Source organism: Xiphophorus couchianus, chromosome 20, assembly GCF_001444195.1.
Source record: "Xiphophorus couchianus chromosome 20, X_couchianus-1.0, whole genome shotgun sequence".
NCBI classification, from domain to species: domain Eukaryota; kingdom Metazoa; phylum Chordata; class Actinopteri; order Cyprinodontiformes; family Poeciliidae; genus Xiphophorus; species Xiphophorus couchianus.
This window is the reverse complement of record NC_040247.1, coordinates 1241433-1266488: the sequence shown is the minus strand read 5'-3', so window position 1 is coordinate 1266488 and position 25056 is coordinate 1241433. Positions and strand designations below refer to the sequence as shown.

At 40.1% G+C, this 25056-nt stretch overlaps 1 protein-coding gene across 3 annotated transcripts; it reads right to left on the bottom strand.

The window, feature by feature from the left end:
• On the bottom strand, positions 1 to 25044 carry podxl2 (podocalyxin-like 2). 3 transcript variants are annotated; one of them, XM_028004154.1, is made up of 13 exons: positions 24771 to 25044; positions 14818 to 15161; positions 13645 to 13990; positions 12833 to 12936; positions 12032 to 12242; positions 10127 to 10276; positions 9905 to 10047; positions 9755 to 9829; positions 8272 to 8428; positions 6981 to 7042; positions 5780 to 5959; positions 5281 to 5442; positions 1 to 4547 (listed from the first exon to the last, which is right to left on the bottom strand). In XM_028004154.1, exons 1-13 carry the CDS (start codon positions 24796 to 24798, stop codon positions 4488 to 4490), a joined length of 2022 nt encoding a protein of 673 aa, XP_027859955.1. In that variant the 5' UTR covers positions 24799 to 25044; the 3' UTR covers positions 1 to 4487. The 3 variants fall into 3 exon arrangements, with proteins under 3 accessions (XP_027859955.1, XP_027859953.1, XP_027859954.1); XM_028004152.1 differs by having other exon boundaries at positions 9905 to 10050; positions 24771 to 25043; XM_028004153.1 differs by having other exon boundaries at positions 9905 to 10050; positions 13645 to 13987; positions 24771 to 25043.
• Between the last annotated feature and the right edge of the window lie 12 nt (positions 25045 to 25056).

Sequence of the window (25056 nt, the reverse complement as noted above, 5' to 3'; positions counted from 1 at the left end):
TATGTTTCAACTTGTAGTTTTCTACACTTTTACTGGTGATACAGGAGAATGACTGGCAATCAATTGAACATATTAGGAAACCAAAATTACAAATAAATAAAAACAAAATGTTTAGTAAAAAACTTTGTTGTTACAACTTGAACCTTTAATCCATAAACTGCAAACATCAGCAAAAATACAATCAGAATAAAATTAGCAAGAGAAAACAACAACATAAATTATATATGTGTTTTAAACATCAAAAATCAACTCAAGTGGTTTAGTGTATTTTGCTGCCGCTCTGAAAGCTACATGCTAGCTTGTTGTCACTTAGTTGTAGTCAACATCCTCAACATGACCGCCTGAGCTTGAGTAGTGCTCTCAAGATGGCCGCCTGAGCTTGAGTAGTGCTCTCAAGATGGCTGACCTTCGCTACAGGTGGTTGTATAAACAGGTTCAAACTGCTCTTACTTCATAAACACCTCATGATCCTGTTTATCTGACAAAATACAACCAGTATACTGTAAATATACAGTATATATACTGTGGTATATATGAAGATAAACATAAAAATGATAAGCAGTATCTGCCAAATGGAGAGTTTAAATAATTAGAAACAACATAAACATGGTATTTAAGGCCATGACAGTTTGATAAAGGGTCTGTTTTTATCTTCAAGGACTTGAGAAACCAGGTTTGACTTAACGTGACCAAAATAGCAGAACTGCACAAACATTTTAAAATCTGCTTCATTTCTTTCTATTTCCTTTCCAAATCAGCCAAAAATATTTTTAAAAAGTCTGGGTGAGGTTTTTATTCAGTATTTCTGAAGGTTTGTATTTTGAATGCTCTTCACACATCATACCATTTGCTCCAAAAGCTGCCCCCCCCCCCAATTCTACAGCCCATAATTATTCATTTATTCATTACCCTGTTAGTATTAGATTTTTAATTATTTACAGCTTTAAAGGTGGGGCAGTCATCTATCAACAGGCGAAACAAACAAAAATACAATTTTGTTTTATGTACTATCGTTTATACAATTTTTCACCAATCCAACCCTTCTTTTAATTCCATAAAACCCTTTGAGATTTCCATTTATTATTTTTTCTTCTGTTATTTTGACAAATTGTCTTCAATCCCTTCAAATTCTAGATATTTCTTGCTCCAAAGCAAGAATATTACTTCCAATCAAAAGAACCATGTTTGTAAAATAAAAACATTAGCCTGGTTGCCATGGATTCCATGCAGCACTGCTACAAATCTGATACAAATGTTCCATAAATGTTGCAGTAATAACCTCTAAATTATGTCACTTAATCTCTTGCTGAGCTATGCAGACACTCAGTCTGTGCCGATGAGGAACTACTCACCTCAGCATGACAAATGTGTGAAGTGGGTGACTCAGGACGGAAATTGGATGTATTTTTGAATTAATAATATTGTAATTAATAACACACAATCTTCAAATTCATGAATGGACTTAATGTTTTAATAGATGTTCTCAGTTAATGGATTTTAAAACGCAGCCAAATTCTAAAGTGAAATTTTGAACAACCTAAATAAAGTTCGGATTAGTACTGATCAGGACCTTATTTAGTGCCGTTTGATTCAGAATTGTGTGCAAAATAAATTTTTGATATCCAGATTGATATCAGTGCTTAAGAAATTGCATTTCAAAAAAGTGATCCTTCAAGGGCAAAACCCATTGGCTGAATAAAACATATATGTATTCATACATTTTAGACACAATAACCAACAATGACGCCGTTTACATTCTGGCACGCTACAGAACAACATTTGCTTTGGTCCAACAACTGGCGTGGGACTGGAAACAAACAAAATGGCGTACCAAACTGCACTGCCTTTTGCTGTATCGATACGGTACCATTTTCAAAATTACAGTCAAAAATAATGAGAAATAATTTCAGTTATTTATTCTGTCATAGGAGACAAAATGAGAGCTCTTTTCTCAGTCATATTTTAACCATCTTATTCATTCATTTCTAAATGTTACAGTTTCAAACAAAATATTTAGTTAGCAAGTTAAGCTTTTAGCGCCAATCTAAATGTTTCCTTAGCAAGCTAAATATTTAGCTAACATGCTAATTCACTTCAAACACCTGTTGCTTTAAGCTGAATTGTTGTACATGTGAAGAGGAAAATGAATGCAGAGGTGACATGAGCTACAACCCAAGCCAATCAGTTTCACCATCAGGAGTTTATTTAGTTTTACAAGACTTTTATTTTGATAGTCCACTCTATTCTACTGGTAAATTTTGCATATTAGCTAAATATTTAACTCTGACCTAAATATTTAGCTAAGGACAAAATATTTCATTTGTAAACTAAATAGCCTGGTAGCAAAATATCTGGTTTACAAACTAAGTATTTAGCTTAACTAAATATTTAGCTTGAAGCTAAATATGTGGCTTGCTAATTAAACACTTAGCTCCAAACTAAATATTTAGTTAGCAAGCTAAATATTTAGCCAGAATCTAAGAAGTTTACAAACTAATTAATCTCCTAGCTAAATATTTAGCTTCGTTATAAAGCACAGTGGCTTTAATGTTGGCACTGAGGCGATATTAGTGATATTACCAAATGAGACAATATGACCACTGTGGCTCAACTGTAATGAAGAGTCAGACATTACATTTCTAATGGTGAGATGTAAAAGAACTTCAACGTGTCCCGGCTGAGTTCAAATGACATAAACCCAAAACTCAAACTAAAGTTTGGTGACTCAACCTGGACGTTACAGCTACAGTACATATATATGTACACATATATATATTCATGCTTTTGGGCCAGAATGTTGCCCGTGTGTCAACAGTAGGTCAGGAGCAAACTAAAGCAACCATTCCAGCACTACTTATAAAAGCACATCAGGCTAACAGAGCACAGGTAAAGCTTCATGTAAAGTGTTGCACAGCAAACAGCAAACTTCTTCAACAGGTAAAACCACTACTAAAAGCAAAAATAGTGATATTCCAGTCTCTGTGTGTGGCTAAGTTCAACATGTTGCAGCATCTCAGAGGTCGTCCTTCCAAAATGAATCAGTAAAGTGCCAAACTTTTCTTTCACAGTTGGTAGAGGTGAAACCTGCTGTTCGACTCAGAGAAGTCACTGCTGTCACACTTTAAGAGACGTTCCTGCTGGTGAAAGCGATGCTTGGCTAGCAGCAAATATTTTACTCTCAGTATAACATTCATTTGAGTAGTAACTGTAATAAAACAACATACAGCAGAATTACAACATAACAGTGGATCTAAAAGTCTGCATCCGCTTGTTAAAATGCCAGAAGTTTGACGTAAAAGTGAGATTTAATTCACTTGATCAGTTATGAACCTTTGATGCCTTTAATGTGACACACAATTCAACTAATAACTCATCTTGGTGTTGCCGTTTCTGCCCTTTGACTAGGCCTTTCTAAGACGTTGAGTTTAGTCTGGTAAAATCGTCGTGGATCTCTAGTGTTATTGCACACACAACGTCAAACAGCAAAATATCAGAGATTAGCACACAGAACCTTATTTCTGATTAATCTGACTGCATGCAATCATGGGAGGTTTGGACAGAAACATATTAAACACTGGAAAGTTTTATTGAAAGTGTGCATACTGAATTTAAGTCACATTAAAGCTGAAGAAAGTTTTTAACATTATTTGAAACAACCTGGCATTCAAACAGGAGTGTTTACTTTCTGTATCACTACAGCAACAGCTTTACAGACGGTTTGCTGTTTTAAACTGTTCCATTCATATGGCAGCGCTTTAGAGCCATTGTAGACAAAAAATAGACAGGAGTCATTTTCTTTCTCTAAAAACTCTGAAAATTTTACGTTAAGATCAGAAAATTTCTAGAAAAAATGTGAAATTTCTGAGCTTCAGAAGTTGAAATATTTTTACTTTTGAAACTCAGAAATTTTCATGTTTTTTTCCAGAAAATTTCTGAGATTAATTTCAACATCTCAGAGTTTTTTTAAAACAAATTTTCAACTTTTCAAACTCAGAAACTGACATATTTTTTCTAGATTGTTTTCTGAGAGTTGTCTTAAAAGTTTTTCTAGCAAACTTTTGACTTTTCTAGAAAATTTCTGAGATTTTTGTCAAAATTTCTGAGTTTTTTGGTGGAAATTTTCTCTTTTTCTGGCCCGAACACGCCGTCGTAGACACAGCTGCATTCTGTTGCAGGTAATCAAACATTTGAGCTGATAAAGCTACTAAAGCTTGCAGGTGGAGAGGTGATTGGTCGCGGACTGTGAAATCGTTTCGTGCAGCTTCAGTCCGGAGAGCTGAGAGCTTAAGGCACACCAATCAGAAGGGTTCTGATGTGGTCTGGATAAATTCGCAGCGATTGATGAAGCTTCAATGTTTGATTTTGACCTCAGTGACTCCTCCAGCTACAACCCTCATATTCCCAGTCGCAGCTACCTTCCTCCCCTCTGTCATCACAGTGATCTTTCTTCTAGACTCTTCTAATAAAATAAATCTCCTCTTCCTCAATCAGAGATGTGTGTCCTGCTCCTCTTCATCATCCTCAGTTGCTGCCTGGTTGACGAACGCCTGCAAAATAAAGATGAGAGATTGAACAGAAAATCAGTTGAAAGCATCCTGATTGCTGTTTGCAACATAAAAACAGTAGTAGAGGTAAATATTAATTGATCTATGATCCAGTATGTCTGAATTTTCTGCAGAAATATATCTATTTTAATTTTAAAATTTCTCACTTCAGGTTTTCAGCCAATTTTATGGTGTTCTCTTACACCCACAATTTATGGTCTAGTTCTAATGCAAATATCTTCTTACACTAGAATGAAGACAAAACTAACATACAAATAACTTTTCAGCACAATATAAGAGCTTGTTTTAAGTCAAGTATTCATTGATATTGATGAAAAAGTACTGGTTCCACTGTTTATTTGCATGAGGACAAGTGTTAAATATGAACAAATACTGAGATCTACAACATTTACAGCCTTAGATAATTCGCTTTACACATCCCATAATGGGCCTCTGACAACAAAAACATCCAGATTATTTGTGGAGAACATTGGGCTCAGTGTTTAATTTGATAAAATTACAACTTTCAGAATTTTCTTTAACCAGTTATATTTTATGTTTATGTCTTGTTGCTTTATTAATTTAATGATTAAAATATATTTTTGAGATTTCGAATTGGCGGACTAGACCCAAAAGTATCATGTTTTCCTCTCTTTTCTTTCATAAAAGTAACAAACATTAGATAGAAAAATAGAAATAAGTAGTTAAAAATAGTATAAATCCATCATCCAATCACCTGCCAGCGACTGCTGTCGTCCCCGCCCCCTTCTCCCGCCCCCGTGAGCCCATTGGTGCTCGGCTTCTTCTCCCGCATCTCAGCCTGGCTGTCATTGGTTACATCCAGGGTGGGGTTGTCGTGGTAACCGTTCTCCACAGAGTGAAGCTCCTCTGCAGGAAACTACCAGAATAAGGCAGATTTACTTAATAAGGCAAAGACTTCTGACTCAACTGAGAGCTTTTATCACATTTCAATCTTTATGTGGTCTAAAAAGAGAGGAAAGAAGAAACAATAAAACACCGAAAATAAGCCAGAAAGGTCAGATTTTATTATTCTGAGCCTTTAAACTGAACCAAGTAAAGTTGAAGATTGGTTTTTAATGTCTTTCTTTAATTGTTTCCTCACTAAAAATAATAACAATCCAACAGATTTAGTCTCTTATCTCACTGGTCTAGATATATAATATGAATATTTAAAATAATTTATGCATCTATTTAAAACATCACTCTTGGCCTACCATGCTCTTCATTCCCGGCAGCCGCCTCTGCCAGCAGATGTAGATGAAGCCGGACGTGATGATGACCATGCAGATGGAGCCGATGATGACCAGAACCACGAAGAGTTTTCCGTAGTCGCTTCGGGTCTTACTGGGCCGAGACTGGCAGCTGGTTGCTGCGCTGTAGTTCTGGATCCCCACCTGACAACGGGTCAGAGAACGTTTTATTATCCCGCAGAATTCAAACGAAACCAATATCAACACGCCGTACAGTGGGAGAAATCAGTTCTACAATTTTTACAAAAAGAAAACTAGAAACTGTTATGTTATATTTACAGAACTTTGATCAGCAGCACATCGTTCTTAATTAAAGGTGACCTATTATACTTCCTTCTACAGGAGGTCTATGGCCTATTCAAAACATGCGCATTGCATTTTTTACAAAATAATTCCTATGATAAGATTTTAATCTGCTCAGGTCGATCCATTTTCAGCTGTTTTTTGGCGTCTTCTCACTTTAAATCCAAATAATCTGCTGCTGGCCAGGCCCCCCACCTCAACGTTTAGACTCGCACGTGAAAATGGATGCCAACAGAAGCGCAATTATACAACCGTACATGTTTGAAAAGCAGAAGTGAAGCCTTCTGCACAAACAACAAGAATGCAGCAAGTGGTTTCTGGATGGTGAGTCCACAACAAAACACTTGTATTTTCCAGCAGCCATTGTACAGCGCAGACAGCGGTAAAACCAGCTGACCTAACGAGCTGGAGCACCGCTTGAGTTGCTAGGTAATGGGTTGAGCTCAACTGGGGTTGCTAGGTAACAGCGCAGTGAGTGTTGATTGTGACTAAACAATTGGGAGGGTTTTGAAATGGCTCATTTTCCAGACACCAAAAATGGCCCATTGTTTTTTTAAAAGCCCACTGCTTGGACAGTCGACGGTGCTTGGACAGTTTTTGGAAGCAGATGAAACCCAAATGGAAGAACAAAAACATGCAGAACGAGATATTTGCATAAAAGCTGTCGGTTAAATGTCACTGTAAGGACATTTAGTTTAATACAAACAACTGACTGCAGAGTATATCCGTTGATTTTGAAGAAGTGAAAACCAGTCAGAGCAAAACAGCTTTGAAAAATTACAAGAAAGTCTATTTGCTTAGACAGGGAACAAACCAAAGCTGTGAATTTATTTTTTACCAGATAAAAAACCTGTATGTTCACCTTATCAAGGCCTTTTTTGATCTCTCCCAACATGTCCAGCACCTCCTGAGTAGCAATGACTCCTGAAAGACATCAGGTGACGATCAGCAGCGTTTACAGAGTCAACGTGTCTCTGACATCCGAATGCTTCAAGGCCCGACATACTTCATACGCACTGAACAAGATCCGTTCTCACTGACGTAAGCATGCGACGTCTGGCTAACAACTCACAAATTTAAAAGAAGAATTTTACAAAAAAACAAGAAAATTATGGATAATCCTGATCATCGTCTTCATGAATGTGTTCAGTTGCTGCTTTTTACGGTGTCATCAGACGATCTTCCGTTTAATTGGGTCATTGAATTCTGCTTTAAACACCTTCACAAATAAAAAGAGGCCTTCAGTGAGCCAAATAAATGCCGTAAATTTCACCATATTTTGCAGTGTCCTAAGTCATAAATCGCCGTTTTTACATGACTTTTAAACATGTCGTAAAAGTAGCAATTTGTGTCCATTCTGGTAAAAATGTTGATGTTTCTGTTCTGCCTCCATATCAGGTTTTTAATCTGTAGGTGATACAAAATGTTTAACTGATGCAGTGAGGAATTATTTACCTTTGTACAATTCTTCACTAGATAACTTCTCTAAGATTGATGAATGGTTAAAAATTCATGGACAGAAATTATAGTGTCAGTGTTTACAGAAGAGGCTGCCTGCAGAAAAGTGTGGCGATGGCTCTGTGACTGTTTCTCTAAAAGCAAAATAGAGGATGCAGGGAGGAGGATGTCCCCTATGGAAGACCAGAATGGACACAAATGCAAAGAGCATATTTTACTACATGTCTGCCTAAAAATGTAGATTTATGATTTAGGTCTGTGTAAAATATGGCAGAAATCCCATGAGAACTCTGCTTTTTATGTCATTGTAAGATCTATTCTTACATTACGGCAGAAAATTACACAAAATATTATACCAAAAAAAACACTAAAAATTACGGCATTTATTTGGGTCATTGAAAGTCGCTTTGAACATCGCTACGTGTAAAAAGTTGTGATTTTCGGCATTCAGAAGGTCTGACACTGGTGTAAAAAACTGAATTTTTGCCATATTTTATAGAGTCCCGAGTCAGTGATTTTTGCGTGAATTTTTAGCCAGGGGTATAGTAAAAGTGCTAATTTCCGTCCTTTCTGGCCTTCCGTACAAATGTACCATAACAATGTGACTGCGCGTCGACGGTTCGGCTACGGATGAAGTACGAAGGGCCGTTAGGCTTCGGGTGAGCTGAGCTTTTGTGAGGCTGGTATGTGTGTACCATGTGCAGACGCAACATTCATCAGCAGCTGGTGTTGCTGGTGCGTCGGCTTGCTGAGGTAAAGTACCCATGATCCTTCAGGGCTGTTCATTCTGCGTGCAAACTCCCGCTCCATGATCTTCAGCAGCTGGACGCCGCCGCAGACACGAAACTCCTCCTGTCTCACAAACAAAACACGTTTTCCACCTGGAAACTCAAACTGCTGAAAAGTGATGCTTTTCTAAAATCCATCGCGTTACTACGGCGACCGCTGATTCACTGCAGCGGCGGTTTTGTTGCTTCCATGGCAATCGACGCAATAGTGAGGATCATTGATCTATTTGTGACACAAAAACATATCTTGTTGAAATGTTACTTGTTAGTTTTGTCTTAATTAAAGTGTATTACAAAACAATTAGGTTTACAAAAAGATTTTGTGTTTTTACAGTGTATGTGAATAAACTACAACATGCTCTGCTACGTTTGTGATAATAAGAGCCATGTTTGCACTCAGTCCAGCTACATACAACTTGTTTAGAGCTGCAAATATTACAAGGCCTTTAAAACTACAAAAGACAACTTAAAATCTTTGGTAAATATCTACTTCTAAAAATGTGTTGTCAAAAACAAATCTGATTTTATATCTGCATTTTAGGTTTTGAAATAAGGAATAACATAAAACGTTTTAGAGCATATGTACAACATGTTTTCATCTGAAATTTATGGAGAAATAATAAGAAAAAAAAACAATAGTTTAAAACCTGAAGACAAAAAAATAGATCTAAACTCATCACGAGTATTTTTAGTGTAAATCTGAAAGAAAATAAATTTATTACATAAAAATACTCAGCTGAATCCAGCATTTGTTAGTACATTTGTATTTACAACATTAGTTGATACTTTTTTCTTTTTAAGCCAGTTGTTAAAGGGACAGTATCATGTAAAATCCACTTTTTTAGCTTTACACGTTATCATGTTTTTCCCTAATCAAAAACATTCCTGAAGTATTTCATTCTTTCTTGCCTGTTTGAGAAATCCTTTAATCCCCATGGCAACCATTTAGCTGAGCATAACGCCTGGGTGGATCTAGCTCCGCCTTCAAGGTGCAGCTCCTCCCCCACTCAGCTCCTTCAGACTAGCCAGCAGCAATTAGCAAACAGCTGCTGCTCTCATTATAGGAGCTGCTGCTCAGTGGTAAAGACGTTGAAGGGTTAATAGAGGAGCCATGTTGGAATGACTTCCTGAAAGCGGAGCTTAAGAAAGAGCAGGAGGCCTAATTTCAAAGCATAAAATCAGGAAGAAAAAATATTTTTAAGTCATATTTGACAAATGTAGCATTTTTATAACAACTAAAGGTAACATAGTGACTTGATGGTGCCATTTTATGGCACCATGTGCCTGGAAAACACGTAACACTGCTCCTTTAAGAGCTGATGCGTGCTCCGCAGGTTTACAGATCATTGATCAGTACCAAACTTGGATGATTTTGGATTTTGACACTTACACAGTTCATGTTCTTCGTCATGTTGAGGACGACATAGCCCCGTCCGGTTAGCTCGTTCCAGTTCACACAAACCACCTGAACAATCACAGTGGAGATGTTTTTAAGTGTTCTTCTGTTTCCGGTTGAATCGTCGGCTTTGAACCAACCAACCTGCCGCAGCTCCTCCAGTCCTGGATCAAACCCGGTCGCCGTGAATCCAGCCGTATGGGACGGGTCTGTGGTCAGCGGGATGATTCCTCTGAATCTGCTTCCTTCTCTCTCCTTCCTCTCATCCTCCAACTCCTCACTTCTGTCTTCTGATAGAAAACAATAAATAAGTACAAAGTTTACTTTACGTCATTCCAAACTGAAAAAGAGTCGATGAATGCTAACCTTTTAGGTCATGTTCCCGTTCTTCCCCGTGTTCCTCCTGCTCCAAACTGGGCTGCAGAGGTCGTCTGCTGGGTGCCAACCCAACCTCTGGAGCTGTGGGATTCTGGGTAATTACTCCTGCGTGTGGCAGACCTGCTTCCTTCTCCTCATCTGAAGTCAAACCAGAGATAAGAAACAAGCAGCTGAAACTCTTAATGTAGCAAAGTGGCACTGCTTTGGTGTTCCTCAAGGCTCAGTTCTTGGGAAACTTTTATTCAAAACATTTAACTCTTGAATTACCTTTTCTAAAAAAAAATTATAAGCAATAATTTGGATTTTATTTTTCAGCATCATATTTTCACCATGTAATTTATTAATTTACAAATGTCATACTTTCAAACCAAATATTTAGGTAGCAAGTTAAATGTTTCATTTGAAGCTAGATATGATGTTTTGGTGTTCCTCAAGGCTCAATTAGCCTCTGCTGCTGGGTGAGAAGCTGCGGAGGATGGGTGTCAACGTCTCAGTGATCTCCTGGGTGACTGACTACTTGACAGGCAGGCCACAGTTTGTCCGTCTGGGCAGTGTCCTGTCTGGTGTGGTGGTCAGTGATGTAGGAGCTCCACAGGGAACTGTGCTTTCTCCCTTTCTCTTCACCCTGTACACCACTGACTTCCAGTACAACTGGTACATGTCACCTACAGAAGTTTTCTGATGACTCAGCGGTTGTCGGGTGTATAGGGGATGGAGGGGAGGGGGCGTACAGGACACTGGTGGACGGCTTTGTGGAGTGGTCTGACCAGAATCACCTGAGGCTCAACATTAGTAAGACCAGAGAGATGGTGACTGACTTCAGAAGGAAGAAGATACCTTCACGGCCACTAAAGGTCAAAGGGGAAGTGGTGGAGGAGGTGGAGGATTACAAATACCTGGGAGTTGTAATCGGCAACATACTGGACTGGGCATCTAACACTGACGCTGTGTGCAGGAAGGGGATGAGCAGACTCTATTTTTTAAGGAAGCTGAGATCCTTCAATGTGTGCAGCAAGATGCTGGAGACCTTCTATCACAGTGTTGTTGCCGGCGCCATCTTCTTTGCTGCTGTGTGTTGGGGAAGCAGCATCAGAGCCAGCGACTCTAATAGACTAGACAAAATCATCAGGAAAGCTGGCTCTGTACTGGGACTAAGGCTGGAGTCCCTGGAAACTGTGGTGGAGAGGAGGACACTGAAGAAGGTTCTGTCTATTATGGACAATAAACAGCAGCCTCTCCACCACATAGTGGACAGACAGCGGAGCTCCTTCTCACATAGGCTGCTCCAGCTCCGCTGTCGTAGGGACAGATACAGGAAATCCTTCCTGCCACTGTACAATAAAAGCTAAATCATTGTTCTGCACTAATCAGTCCAATTTCACACAATGCACTGTGGCACACTGCTGTACATATATTTACATATACATATCTGCATTTTGAATCTTTGCAAGGACTGCTCTAAGCTGCTTTTAATATTGACAGCATGTTATATTTTATTTTATTTTATCTACAACTACTACTCAGTGGTAGTTGTTATTGTGTCTTGTCTCTATGCTGCTGTAACTGCGAAGTAATTTCCCTGCTGGGATGAATAAAGTACTTCTATTCTATTCTATTCTATTCTATTCAAAACATTTAACTCTGAGCAGCTAAATACTTAGCCTTAAACTAAGTTTATTCAACTCGAAGTTTACAGAGCATCCAAGTAAATTAATGCTTTAGAATTTATCCAGAAAAGTGAATTTAGGGGAAGCGCGCTTAATGTTTTCAAAGTTAGTTAATGAAAAATTAACCCTGCTACTAGCAGATTAGCTAAAGTTTGCCCACTACCATCTGAAACATTGACATGTAGAAAAAGTAACAAAAGCAAAGAGAAAATACTTTAAATTCTACCTTTTGTATAACTTCCCAGAAGTCCAAAGTCGGTTCCGGTGTCGGTCTCTGGTGTCGCTGTACTGTCAGAGTCTACAGAAAGGGCTGGATCAGCAGGAGGTGTCGGTGAGGTCTGAGCTGCGGCGACCGAGGAGCGAAGGACGCCGTAGCCGCTGGACTGAACGTCTTCGTCCTTCTCTGCTGTCCACAGATCTTTCTCTGAAGGACTCAACTGGAAATGGATGGTGTGAGACGATGACACAGTTCATGTTTTAGTTGATTTATCGGTGAAAGTTCTATAAGCAACCATGATTTGACACTTTCTAAGATGCTAGAACAGGTGTGTCCAACGTGTGGCCCGGGGGCCATTTTCGGCCCTCAGAAGGATTTTCTTAACTGTAGAATTGAGCAAACCTGGGCATAAAGCAGAGTAGGCTGGTCTTTTATAGCAATCGTTTTTACAGCATATTACGGTTGTCAAAGTCAAGCTAGCATAGCTGACCTACTTCCACCTCCCTCTCTATTTTTCTTTATCTTTTTTAAAGCTTTTTCCTGATCTTGTCAACTACTTCTTGTACTGTCGACAATTAGCAGAAAAGCTACTCGTCCCTTTTTCTTTTATATATCATTGGGCACATTTTAGATTTAGCGCATTATGTTAATAACCAAAGCTAGTCATCAAAGGCTAGCAGCTTATTGCCCTCCAGCAGGAAGACAATCTTGCACAAGTGACATCATGCTGCAATGCGTCTAAAAGATTTATTATTGTTAATTGCAATAAAAAACAAACAAAAAGCAAAAGACACATTTCTCTGTCTTTACCTCCAAGACTGAGGGACCGCGGTGCTCTTGCGGCCTGAAATTGAGCTCTTCAGACAGGAAGGACCTGCTGGGCTCCTTGGACGGATGAAACAAAGACCTGTAGTCTGTTTCAAAAACAAGCGTGTCAAAAACACGTTTCTGGTTTCCCTTTAAAAGCAGTTGCAGTTTGAGACTATTTATAACATTCTTATGGAAAATCACATCTGTTGATAGTGCTGATTCAGAACATTAAGGTCTGACTGATTCCTGTCAAAACTGACCATTTCTCCCAGCCGTTCTTTAAAATGGGAAAGACAAAGTCATTGAAGGGCGAGTCCAAGTAAAATCTACAGTCGGTTGTGAGTGAAAGTCAAATCTCACGTTTCGAAGGTTAAGCCTAAATCTAGAGTATTTAAGGATGAGAAAGTCAAGACAAACATCTCTGAAGGTGAGAATCCAAAGACTCTAGTCAAATTAAAAGTCCTTGAAGGACAATTGTGTATTGTTGATGTTTCAATTCTCTTGTCTGATTCCTCAATAAAATTGTTTGACAACAAAAAAAAAGTCCTTGAAGGATGAGTGTAAGTTCAGTCTAGAGGTTTTCAGGATGAGTCCAAGTCAAATCTCGAGTCTTTAGGAGCAAATCCAAGTCAAATTTCATGTATTTGGTGGGCGAGTCCAAATCAAGTCTAAGTGGAGCCTAGTGACCATCAGACAGAACAGAGATAATCTCCTACAATCTGGACAATGCTGCAGCATCAGAAACTTCAGAAACTTCTCCATGTTGGTTTCTGGGTAAATATTTGGCGTGAAGCAGCAGGAGCGTTACTAACCGATCAGAGCGTAGAGATCTGGAGTCGTGTGATTGACCTCCACGGCTTCTGAGACGCCGCGTTCGTCCATCTCTCGTCCTGTTTCATCCTCCTCCCCACGTCTCTCTCTGTCCTCTGCTGCGTACCTCTCCCACTCATCCTCCCCTCCTCCTCCTCTCCTGTCCTGATCCTCTCCTCCGTCGTCTCCGTGCTCTCTGTCCTCCGTGTCTGTCCCGTCGAAGCCGGACGCCTCCTGGGAGGCGTCGCCGGCTCCGAGCCCGCCGCGGCGCTCTGCCTCTGGCTCCATGAGCTCCAGGTGTCCCCCGGCGCCGTCCAGACCCAGCGGCACCGCCAGGTGGACCATCCGCTGAAACATGGGACACATCAGGTAGCTTCCAGGAGGATTAAATTAAACTGTCTTAAACGATAAGAATCCTCTGTCAAATGAATGTTTTAACATGTTAAACTTTAACTACAGACATTGTGCTTTTAATATAATAAACGAACCTCATCGGAAAATATGGACGGAAAATATGCAGGAGTATGCACATTTGAAAATTTGGCGCATTAACTACGCAGGAGGGCAAAAACACGATCAGTCCACTAACAAAATGAAACCTGGAGATGATCTGCAGAGCGCAATATTGTTGTTTTGTGACCATTTTCAAAACATTTAATGCAAGAAAACATTCTTAAAGATCAATAAACTTTAAATTCTAACTGGAAAACATGTTAAATATTGCTGAAATAAATAAATAAAATTCATTATGAAGTCTCTGGAAACAAAATTATCCTTCAAAAAAAGGTCAAGTTCCAGTGTTTAATGTTCATTAGAATTTAATAATGTGTTCCTGTATTATTATGCTCTTAGGATTATATTACTGGAAATGGTCTCAAAACAACAATATTATTGTTTATCACCATAACTTCTGGGACAAGTCCAGCATTTGTTATAGTGACAGGCATAAGCATGAGAGTGATTGTCAGCGCTAAAACCCGCCTCCTGGCTCTGATTAGTTGTTTCTAGTTTGCACACGGAGCAATGTGAGAATAAATATTAACTAGATTTTTTCACAGATTATCTCATGTTATACTGTCATCGTGTTATAATAAGAATGTAAAAAACATTTTTTTTTAAATATAAGTTACATACTGCAGTTTTAAATCATTTATATATTTGTTTTGAATCCTTACCTCCATCACTTCTTCCACATCCAGGCTTTTATCCACGGCAGCGAGGGTCCTGGCTACTTCCTGGTTCATGGCGGACGTCGGGCTCACGGCGGAGGAATTCATCGGCTCCTGTCTGCTTTGTGACCCGGATGTTTCGTGGATCTCCGGCCAGCCCATGTCATGAACCAGGTGAGGCTGGGCGCGGACTAACTCGCGGGCCGAGTGGCGCTTGGTTCTGACTAATTCCTGGATGAAACGCGACTGGGCTTGGACCTCACCCGGAAGCAGAGGAGCCGGCGGAGGACCGAGCGGGATAACCTGTTGGGTCGAGCCCCGTCCGAAAGCTTCAGAGCCGGACAGGAGAGCTGAGGGACGGAGAGACAAAAATACACCTGAAGAACTAATTCACTGCGTCAAAACCTGACATTTTGGCCTTGTTTAATATTTATATGTAACGGAGTTTTATTTAAAAACATTATAGATGTGAATTGTGTCAAAATGTATTTATTTATTCTCTGAATTCATTTCGTTTAGTTGCTTCTCCAGACATTTATGGTTACTGCTATTGACAGTTGGTGGTTACCATAGAAACTAATAACCGACAGCTCCGCCCCCTTTTTCTGTTGCCTCAGTAACAGCGATATGTATTAGCATCATCTGTTTTTTTTTTTTTTTTTTAAGTGTTATGCTTTAACAAATATCTTATAGAGATTTAATCATAGTTTTCATGAGTCATTTTGCCATTTTCTGTATATTTGTAAAACTTATTATTATTGTAATATTAATACAGCTGTTAACTGTTGCTAACTGATGTTAACGATGTGCTAATTGGAAGCTATTGCTCTGCAGCTTTTTTAGAGTTATGTATTATATTTTATTTAATGTGCCTGGGCTGAAGTTAACCACCAACTTCATTTTATCTTGTGTTAGAATAAATACAGTGAACTTCAGTTTGTCTGTTATAAAGTCGACCTAGTGGGTCAGAGACGAATATGTAAAGGTTGCACACACACACACACACACACACACACACGCGGCCGCTGACAGGGCCGGGACTAGTGGGTCTGTTGTCCTGGGCCAAGGCTGGAGGGGCACCAAAACGTTGTGACGGTTTCTACAAGTTGTGCCCATAAGCTTAATCATTAATCTTATATCTGTGGTCACAGTTCAGCATCTGAAGTCGGCCTCTGTCTGGGAACACAGATGGCTGTCTGAGCTGATTACACCATCATGTCCAACATGTCTGACACGTTATCCTCTCAGGTCCAACACCAGAACCACAGGACCTGAGGGTGGAAATTATCCAAGAGTTTTCTTAAACTGGTTAGTAATTGAATTAGAATTAAAATTTAATGTTTTTATGCATTTATTGATGGTTACTGTCCTTTTGGATGGGCTTTTTGTTGTTGTGTTGCAGTTTGGCCCCTGCTTCCAAGATAAAACTAATAAAATGATCTTATCCTAAAATATAACAGCAGAGCACTGCTGCCTTGCAGCAAGAAGGTCCTGGGTTCGATTCCTGGCCTTGGGTCTTTCTGCATGGAGGTTGCGTGTTCTGCCTGTGCATGGTGGGTTCTCTCTGGGTTCTCCAGGTTCTCCGGCTTCCTCCCACAGTCCAAAAAAATGACTGTTATTTTAATTGGTCTCTAAATTCTCCTTAGGTGTGAGTGTGTGTGTGCATGGTTGTTTGTCCTGCTTGTCTCTGTGTTGACCTGCGATGGACCGCCGACCTGTCCAGGGTGACTCCGCCTCTCGCCCGTTTGGATGGATGGATGGATGGATGGATGGATGGATGGACGGTTGGATGGATGGATAGACGGATGGATGAACGGGTGGATGGATGGATGGATGGACGGATGGATGGACGGATGGTTGGATGGATGGATGGATGGATGGATGGATGGATGGATGGTTGGATGGATGGATGGACGGTTGGATGGATGGATGGTTGGATGGATGGATGGACGGTTGGATGGATGGATGGACGGTTGGATGGATGGTTGGATGGATGGATGGATGGATGGACGGACGGTTGGATGGACGGATGGATGGATGGACGGATGGATGGATGGATGGTTGGATGGATGGATGGATGGATGGATGGATGGTTGGATGGATGGATGGATGGACGGTTGGATGGATGGATGGACGGTTGGATGGATGGATGGATGGATGGATGGACGGACGGTTGGATGGATGGATGGATGGATGGATGGATGGATGGATGGATGGATGGATGGATGGACGGATGGATGGTTGGATGGATGGATGGATGGATGGATGGTTGGATGGATGGATGGATGGATGGATGGATGGATGGACGGTTGGATGTGTCGTGTTTTTAAGAAAAATGCGCTGAGTCGAACTGTATCATCGTTATCAGTTTATTCCCGGATCACCAAACATCCAGCCAGACTTCATGCCACAATCAGCCTCACCTGGACTACTTAAGCCTGTCGCTCCATGACGTCACCACAGGTGGCCATTTGTAGTCTTAACTATGCATAACATTAACACCACATCTCCCCTCTCTAGAATCAATGGGTAGACTACCATTGATTCAACAGACCTTAGAGGATTATTCTGCCTCTATAGCTGGAAGGTCTGTTTCTACCTAGAGCTAGAAGAAAAAGCTACAATAAATAGAAATATATATTTAAATTTTTAGCATAACATTTACATCAATCATTTTATTTTCCTTAGCTACAAATTCAGTCTATCTGGTTTCACAACCCGTCTCCCAAACCTGGTTCTAGGAGTAGGTGAAAGTTCAGGAAAGCTCTGCTGTGAAGATTCCTCAGAACTCGGTGTAACTTGTTCTGCACCAACATCACCTTCCGGTACTCTGGCTCTGTCGAAGGCTCCATGGTAACCAAATGACGACGATTTCGCCTAATCAATCCATGGGGTCCTTCCACAATGTATGACCGTGGAGTAGAATGACTGGTAACCACTGCTCCGCTTGTGCCTTGATCTTTAATCCACACGCCTTGTCCTGGAGTAAGTTTACTAAGAACTCTTGCTCTGTGGCGTGAATCATATCTCTCTGCATCCTTTATCCTTCTCTCCTTTTCTTTTTGAGCAATGAACTTACTGTCTGGAAGAACTGGCCTCAACAAAGATGGAAGTGTTGGCACAGTCGTGCGAAGCCTTCTTCCCATAAGGAGCTCCGCCGGACTGTACCCACTCCAAAGTGGGGTTGCTCTGTAGGCGAGTAAGGCTAGATATGGATCAGCTGCTTTCTTCAACAAGTTCTTTATGGTTTTAACTGCAAGTTCAGCTTCCCCGTTACTTTGTGGATATCTTGGGCTACTTGTAATATGGCTAAACCCATATAACTTAGCAAATGTAGCAAAAGCAGCACAGGAAAACTGAGGACCATTATCTGTGATCATTACTTCTGGAATGCCGTGATGTGCAAACACAGATTTCAGGTGAGGAATCACATCTGCTGATCTTGTGGGACTCAGTTGAGCAATTTCCACAAATCTTGATGCATAATCCACAACCAGAATATAATTTTTCCCTTGCAAAGTAAACAGATCGGCCCCAAGTTTTTGCCATGGTCTGTCCGGATACTGTGATGGCATCAATGGCTCTGTGGGATTCTCTTTCTCTCTGTTGCAGGTGTGGCATTTTAGAACCAGTTCTTTTAGCTGCTGACCCAGTCCAGGCCACCACACTGACTGCTGTGCACGTTCTCTGCATTTCACCACTCCCTGATGTCCCTCATGTAATTTCATGAGCACATCATTTCTCATAGTTGAAGGAATAACAAGTCTTTCTCCTCTTAACAAAAGACCATCATTCACCGTAAGAAATGCCTTTTCAGCCCAATACAGTCTGAGTGCTGGTTCACTGTTGTAGTGTGTAGGCCATCCTTCCTCACACAACTGCATCACACGGGCACATATACTATCCCTCGTCAGCTCCTGTCTCAGCTCCTCAAGGTAGCCAGTGCTTGCAGGCAGGTTTTGGATCACATTATCTACATAAATATTTGAATCTTCAACCAACTTTGCTTCAGTTGTTGATAAATTTTCTATCATAGGGGCACGTGACAGTGTATCAGCTGTCCACAGATGTTTCCCTGGCACATATGAGATGGAATAAGAATATCTCATGAGACGCATTCTAAAACGCTGAATACGTGGTGGAAGATCATCTAACATCTGGGAACCCAAAAGACTCAGAAGTGGTTTATGATCTGTCTCCATTTGGAAATGTTTGCCAACGAGATAATTACTGAATCTTTCACAAGCCCAAGTAAGACTTAAAGCTTCTTTTTCCACCTGTGCATATCTCTGCTCAGTCTGTGTGAGAGATCGTGACACGTATGCAACAGGTCTCCACTCCTAACCCCACTTTTGGAGCAGCACACTCCCCAGACCATAAGCTGACGCATCTGCTGAAACCTTACATTCTCGGTTAGTATCGTACATGGCTAACACTGGCGGGGATGAAAGCAAATCTTTCAGTTCTTGAAATGCTCTAGCTTGATCAACTCCCCATATCCAACAGTTTTTCTTTGACAAGAGATCCCTCAAAGGCTTGTCTCGCTCTGCCAACTTTGGAATAAACCTCCCCAGCTGGTTAACCATTCCAAGGAAACTTCTTAGTTCACTCACATTTCTTGGTTCTTTCATCTTTCTCACAGCTTCTGTTTTATTTGGATCAGGACTAACTCCATTAACAGAAATAATATGGCCCAAAAATGTTACACTCTGCTTTGAAAGATCACATTTATCAATGTTCAGTGTAATACCGGCTTCTTGAATCTTTCCAAGAACGGTATACAGACGAGCATCATGCTCCTCCTGTGTTCTCCCCCACACCAACACATCATCCATGTGGCAAACTACACCCTCTAATCCCTCCGTAACCTCTGTTACCATTCTGTTCTGGAAATGCTCAGGGGCAGAAGCTATACCGAAGGGTAGCCGTTTAAAATAATAACGACCAAAAGGTGTAATAAAAGTTGTATATTTTGCAGTATCTTCAGTTAAAGGGATTTGCCAGAATCCCATATTAGCATCTAATTTACTGAAAATGTTAGCTCCTGCTAACTTACCGAGTGTTTCATCTACAGAGGGAAGAATATACTTCTCTCTGCACACAGACTCATTCAGCTTGGTGAGATCAACACATATGCGTACAGCCCCTGTCTTTTTAGGAACAACCACCATTCCTGAGCACCAATCAGTTGGCTCCTCAACTCTGCTAATCACCCCCAAACTTTCCATACGGGACAGTTCTTGCTTGACTTTGTCCATCAAAGGAAGTGGAATCCTTCTGGGCGTCTTCAATGAAAATGGTTGAGCTCCTGGTTTCAGTTTGATGGCATAAGGCTGTTTCACTTCTCCCAAACCACTGCATAGCTTTGGATAGCTAGTTTTTAATGTTTCAGCAGTTATCTCATTTAATCTAGCTACAAGCTCCAGCTTCTGAATGGCTGGTCTACCCAAAAGTGCAGTTTGCAGGTGTCTCATAATATACACACTTTCTTGTATCTCTTTTTCTCCTTTTTTCATTAACATCTCAGCAACCCCCACAATATCCAGTGCATTTCTCCCTGGTCCTAGCAGCTGCCTGGTAGCTTTTTTCAGAAGGGGGGGACTCTTGTCTCTATAGATGTCTCTGTACATGGCGTATGGCAGGACCGTAACATCAGCACCAGTGTCAATCTTGAATGAGATGTTTCTTTTATTTATTTCAACATCCACCCTCCAAGGCTCATCTCCCTTGGTAATACTGCCTAAAAACAAAGAGTCATCTTTTTCGACAGCATGTACAGTCTTGAGCGTCCTACACACCCTCTTATAATGTCCCTTTTTCCCACATAAATGACAGTTTTCCCCATTTGCCGGACAATCACGTTTGGGATGGGATGGAGAGCAGCCACACTTATAACATTGAGAAATCTCCCTTTTATTATTTGTAGTAGTGCGCAACTTAGGGTGATATTTAGCCTTGGCATGCTTAACACTGCTTTTGTACACCCTGTCGACAGATTTTCCATTTTCTGTCTCCGATCTGATGCCACTACGCAGACAGGATTGCTGCCGTTTCACCTCTTCACTTTGTCTCGCCGAATTAATGGCCTTTTCCAGTGTCAAATCTGGGTCGAGCTGCATACGCTCAGATAATCTTTTATCCTGCAATCCCACCACCAGTCTGTCACGAATCAGTTCATCATGTAGCGCTCCATAACTACAATGTTCTGCTAGCGCATACAGTGAAGTAACAAAGGCATCTACGGTTTCATGCTCCTCTTGTTTGCGCATGTTAAACCTGGCTCGCTCATAAATGACATTTTTCTTAACAACAAAGAAAGCTTGAAATCCATCACGAACTCCTTGATACGTGTTTCTTTGGTCAGGTGGTAATGCTAATCCCCGCAGAACATCATCTGCCTCGTCTCCCATGCAATAAATGAGCGTGTTAACTTGATTCTCCTGAGAACTAGAATTCAAGTTACTTGCCAAACGAAACCGTTCGAATCGCCGTATCCACTTGGCCCACTCCTGCGGCTTTGTGAAGTCGAAAGATTCCGGTGGCTGAATGCTGAACGTTGCACATGGACCAGCAGAAGCGACTCCCTGTACGTTGTCATCAGCCATCTCTCCGGCAGAATTGCAGCCTCCGATGATTTACACTACAGCACTCCTGACACCATGTCGTGTTTTTAAGAAAAATGCGCTGAGTCGAACTGTATCATCGTTATCAGTTTATTCCCGGATCACCAAACATCCAGCCAGACTTCATGCCACAATCAGCCTCACCTGGACTACTTAAGCCTATCGCTCCATGACGTCACCACAGGTGGCCATTTGTAGTCTTAACTATGCATAACATTAACACCACAGGATGGATGGATGGATGGATGGATGGAAATCTGCCTATTTTTGATGGTTGCATCAATAGGAGGCTCCCTAACTGTAATTGGTCAAAACTAAATATTTACCTTGGAGCTAAATATTTAGATAATTTAGCTAGCAAGCTATATATTTAGCTTTTTATCTGATTAATTAGTTTAACAAAATATTTAATTTCTTAACTAAACATTTAGCTTGTTAAAACATTTTGTTTGGAGTGCTTTAACCCAAAGATAAATATTTACAATATTTAGCTAGCAAGTGTAACTGGGTCTATATTGTTGTATATTTTCACAAAATGTTTTCTTTAATTTATTTGCCCTCTTATACTTGTCTGTCTTTGTGTTCCTCTGTGTCTGCTATGAGGGGTTTGGTCCTCCAGCTCCGCCCTACTTTCTTCTTCTTTTGTTCAGGGTCCTCCAGCACCATTATAAATGTTAAGTTGTTCATTTCCTCTTCCCTTTTGTTAATCGTTCCACTGGGAAGAGGCAAGTTTTATAATCTATTGTAATCCTTTCATTTATATTGTCCAAATGTTTATTTTTTTTCTTCTGTATTAATGTTAGGTTAATATTTTCATTCGAGTTGCTATTATGCATTTATAAGATTTGATGCATGCTAACATTATGATTTTGTATAGATCGGGTTGGAGAACTGGAGCACATGCTACGTGCTAATGCTAATATCTCCCGATTGACAGGCTGAATAAACGGAGTCCGCCTCCAAACCCAGACTCGGTGTTTTTATGGTTTGTCCTATAAACACACAACGCAGAAGTCCACCGGTCACACAAGCTATATAATTAGCTTCCCAACTAAATATTTAACCTGATGATACAACACTTTCTTTTCAGCTCTTAAGCTTCAAGTTGAATATTTAAACTATTTAGTTAGCAAATTATATATTTAGCTTGCCAACCAAAAATTTAGCTTGACACCATAATATTTAGCTTCCTAACTAAATACTTAGTTAGGACCTAGCAAGCTAAATAATTAGCTCAAAACTATATTCACTCATACATCCAAGCTTTATAAGAGATGCAGAATGCTGATAGTAGAGATTTAAAAAAAATCAGAAATTGTTTGCCGCCAAATATTTTATTTTTAGGTTGCCAGCTAAATCTTTCATTTGTAAACTAAATACTTAGTTTGCTAATTAAATATTTAGTGTGAACGTCTGACATTTATAAATGTTTGGTAAAAATATGAGTTTGAGAAACTAATCCCCATTTTTGTCTGTTATGACCGGCTAAATAATCCAAACTGACATGTTGTTCTGTGGATTGGTTCCCTGTCTCAGACCAGATTATTGGGTTCTGTAACCCTCCCCCAGATTACTCCCAAATCTGCCAGAAGAATTCATCCCATTATCTCCTTCAGGCCCTAATCAGGCGTTTCCAAAATGTTAAACACATTTATGACAGTAATTTAACCATTTTAGTTTAGTTTTGTAACAAACTTTGGAAACAGAATTCCAACAGGACAGGAAAATGTTTGGGAAGAACTCAACAACTTTAGGTTCTACTGTTTTAAAGTCAATGCTTCAAAACCACTAAAGTCTTGCATTACTTAGTTCAACCTCCTGAAAAGAAGAATGTGGAATTCCTCATTAGGATAATATGGTAGTTGGTTTTCACAACTATTCAATTGATTTTTACTTTACTTGATTGTATTTTTAGCATAGTTTTTATTCACAAATAAAAATTCAACAGAAAATCTCTTTCTATGTGACTTTTAAAAACTGATCTATTTAATTATTATCAGTTTATCTCATTCTGTTTATGATATAACTTCAATCTCTGTACATGATGTTATAATAACCCCTGGTTGATGTTGTTGCTATTATTATATGGTATACTGTCTCTCAATAATAATAGTAATAAAATAAAACAGTAGCATTTCAACATGGCAGCACCCATAAACATTGTTTGCAATGGCTCTTCCAAACATAAGTTTAAACTTTACTTTCCACAAGCAAATACCACTTTTAGTTTAAGTCTAGAGTTGCAGGCGTAACACGTAGCATTGATATTAGACACACTTAGAAGATAAACGCGTTTCCACCATTAGCTGGCTACCAATGATGCGAGGAGCGGCCATCTTGAAACGTGAGGACCTTGTTTCCCAGTAGGAAATCCGTCTTCGAGGGCCGTTCCAGTTGAATTATCCGACTGGGAAAGTCAAAATGTTCTAATTCCAATTACAACTGGAAAACGGCACAACTTCACATAATGTAAACAAAAACAGAGTAGAGTATCGCTAGCTTACCGCTTTAGTTTTGGTTGTATTTACCCAGAATGCCCCACGCTGTAGTTCGCTTCCCAAATGAACCAGATTTAAACAAATTGAAGCAGATTAAGCAGGGCTGGTGTGAACGCAGCTTAAGAATTACTAATCTCAATAGCAACATAAAACTTGAACTTGAAGCAACTTGAAGCATCAATTTTGCAAAATCAGCAATTTATTTGCTCACAAATCAGCAATGTGAACAAAAAATTTAAACATTTTAGATCAAATCATCAATATATTTGAGGACTGGGTTCAGTTAAACTGAGAATTTACTGGGTAGGTAGTGAAAACAAAGTGAAAATTTGAATCAAGCTGCAGGATTTTAGCAGAAAGGATGGCTTCTTTCTCTTAATTAATAAAGTGCAACGGTAAACCAGACAGGAAGAGCAGAAACACACCAACAGTAAATATTCCCCACAGATGGGACATTTTTTAGAGAGGCTACTAAATGTAAATGAGTTTGATCTAAAAACATGCGTCATTTATGGTTAATGCTGCACCACTGATGCTCTTTAGTGCAACAGTTAAAACTTGCATGATACTGCAGTGTGTGTTCCGTCCACTGTATTAAAACACTGCAGGCTACACCCTCCTCGTTTATAACAACACAATGATTTGTTCTGCAGCATCAACATTAAGATTTTAAAATGTAAAGTTACCCGCATTTGATGCTCAGCAGACATTTTACGGTTCTCTGTTGTGCTTTTTAAAGATTTTCCTGCCGCATTTTTGTATTTTTCTTGTAATAGTAATAATAATAAACCAGATTATTTCCTGGTTTTGGCCAAACTATTAAGAGACAGAGACTGACCGATGAGCGTGATGATGAGGCCCGGCATGTCTGCTGCAGTGCTCTCCCTCCGCCTCCGCTCCGGTCTCTCAGGGGAATCAGCTGCGGATGCTCTCTGGATGTTCAGCGGGAAAACGGCGCCTTCACGGCCGCTTCATGTCCTGGCGGTGTGCGGGGAAGGGCTCACGGCTGCCAGGCTGCGGGGGGTTCTGTCGGAGCTGCGGTCGGAACCAGAATCAGATCTGCTGCAGAGAAGAAGAAAAAAAAACTGGTTTGCGGTTGGCTGACGTTTCCGGATGTGGCCGCT

Coding starts and splice junctions, on each gene's coding strand:
- podxl2 (XM_028004152.1), bottom strand. CDS start 24,798: ATGCCGGGCCTCATCATCACGCTCATCG. Junction 8,429..9,754: donor TGACGAAGAACATGAACTGT/GTAAGTGTCAAA, acceptor TTTGTGAGACAG/GAGGAGTTTCGTGTCTGCGG. Junction 7,043..8,271: donor GAATGTTGCGTCTGCACATG/GTACACACATAC, acceptor GATGTCTTTCAG/GAGTCATTGCTACTCAGGAG.